At 62.1% G+C, this 2148-nt stretch overlaps 1 protein-coding gene across 1 annotated transcript in view; it reads left to right on the top strand.

Annotated features, from left to right (window-relative positions):
* The window catches only part of IHH (indian hedgehog), a 7746-nt gene that overhangs the window by 1595 nt on the left and 4003 nt on the right, over positions 1-2148 (top strand). Inside the window, exon 2 of the mRNA XM_009324867.1 lies at positions 2019-2145. Coding sequence (XP_009323142.1) covers positions 2019-2145 — 127 coding nt within the window. The remainder of the gene's footprint in view (positions 1-2018; positions 2146-2148) is intronic.

The following is a 2148-nucleotide window of genomic DNA, read 5'->3' as shown; positions in this document are numbered from 1 at the left end:
AGGCACATGCAGGGGACAAGGCAGCCCAGGCGGGTCCCGCTAGGAAAGGGTGGCCCTGCCCCAGGGGCTGGTGGCAGGCGGTGTCCCCGGCGGGGGGACAGGGGTTGGAGGGTCTCGGTGTTTGTGTGCGGGCAGGGTGCCCCCGGGGGACAGAAGGGCTGTCAGTGAGGGCAGGAGGGGTGCCCAGAGCAGGGTGCTGGTGTGGCAGTGGCAAGGGGACGCCTGGAGTGACGGCCTCGAGGATGCAGGGGGGCATTGGGGGGCCCCTGCCTGCCTCCAGCCCCGAACCGCCTTGCTGCCCTTCTCTGCAGGGTCCCCGTGGGGCCGGGGACCTTGGGAGCTGCTTGTGCCATGTGCCAAGTGGCACCACGGTGGTGTTGGACGGGGACAAAAGTCGCTCCCCTCCCTCCTCCTCCTCCCCTTACCTGGCGACTGTTTGTCCAACACCTTCCTGGCTTATCTTCCCACACCCAGGGAGCCGTGGGACAAGGGCAGAGGTGCTCCTCCGCCCCATGAGGGGCAAAGGCCTGCCTGGCACTGCCCTTCCCAGGGCCCGGACCCTGCCAAGCACGAGCGGGTTTCACCGAGAGCAGCAGCGCCCATCTCCCCTGGACAGGAGCAGGTGCTTGGGGATAGGGTGAGGGCCCACATTTTTGGAGGGCAGCTTGCTGCAGAACCAGTGCTGGGGCATTTCTGAGCCCAGGGGTGTAGCCAGCGTCGGGTTTTATAGCCCTGGCTCATGCTTACCGTGACTGTGTCTCACAACCCACAACATCGCATGGTGGGGAGTTCCAGCGCTGAGCTGGGCATCATGCAAAAACGCCCCCCGTGGTGGCTGGTTTTTAGGCTGCTGCCCAGTTGTTTCATTTAATGCCTCCCAGGACTGGCCTGAATAGTCCGTCCTTCACCCTGATTTTATAATGCTCCCTGGGACCCCCCAGCATCTCCTTTCCAGGCTGCACATTCACAGTCCATTCACCTCATTTTGTGTAGAAGCTCCCGTATTCCTTTTCCCACGCCTTCTCTAGCTCTCCTCCATCCTTTTTGCAGCAGGGGAAGGGACCACAAGTGCGGGCTGTACTTTTGCAAGCCAAGCGCACAGGGGCTCGGTCCCTCCCTGAGATGCAGCTGTGGCTGGAGGAAGCGGGCAGCGCAGGCCGAGGCTGGGAGGGCTGCAGTGAAGGCATTCGGGGCTGGCATCCCCCTGCTTGCTGGGGAGGACCGCGGCATGGGGGGGATGAGGCAGGGCAGTTGCCTTGCTTGTGTGACCTCTGCGGCTGCCAGGTCTGGGGCTTTTGGGATCTGCTGCTGTTCCTCAGTCCTGGCTTTTCAGCCCTTGTGGCAGGGAGAGGTGGAGGGGGCTTCACCCCACATCACTTCTGCTCCAGCACAACAGGGCTTTTGAGTGGGTTTGGCATTTGCCACATGAGCAGAGGCTGGATGAAGCTATAAGGCTGCCCAGCGCTGCGTCCTTGTGCCTCAGGACTTGAGGAGTGATACCAAGCAGAGCTATGCTGAGGACTGGGCAGGTTGTTTCCTTTGTGCCTGGGGACAGTGCTGGGGACTCTGGGAGATCCTCCCAGCCAGGAGGCAGCAGGGTCTCAGCTCCCGCACCCTCCTCCTGTGAGCTGAAACCCCCTGGGGCAGTGCTAGTGCAGGGGAGGTGTCCTGGGAGCAGAGAGGGCATTTTACTCTGACCAAGGCTCTGCTGCCCAACAGGCTCTTCAATGAGCCGGGAAGTGGGGGAGAGATGGAGGGAGAGATGGGTACCCTGTTGGGGTGCACACACTGGGAGATGCTGTGTCATACAAGGGGGTATCGGGCACTGCATGGAGTCTGGAGGGCACGGGATGGACAAGGCACCTCATGTTCTCGGATCTTCCACTGCTGGATCAGTCTCCAAAGGCTCTGGGGACCCAGAGAGGCTTTGTGAAAGCATGGTGGGATACAACCTGCCAACCAGGCAGCTAACCCCCCCTCCAAAAAGCTTTTACTGACTCTGCCCCTCTGCCCCACAGCGCTGCAAGGACCGCTTGAACTCCCTAGCCATCTCCGTCATGAACCAGTGGCCGGGTGTGAAGCTGCGGGTGACGGAGGGCTGGGACGAGGACGGGCACCACTCGGAGGAGTCGCTGCATTACGAGGGTC

The sequence above is a fragment of the Pygoscelis adeliae genome, unplaced genomic scaffold (assembly GCF_000699105.1).
Source record: "Pygoscelis adeliae isolate BGI_AS28 unplaced genomic scaffold, ASM69910v1 Scaffold346, whole genome shotgun sequence".
In the NCBI taxonomy this organism is placed as follows: domain Eukaryota; kingdom Metazoa; phylum Chordata; class Aves; order Sphenisciformes; family Spheniscidae; genus Pygoscelis; species Pygoscelis adeliae.
This window is presented reverse-complemented; position numbering and strand designations above follow the sequence as displayed.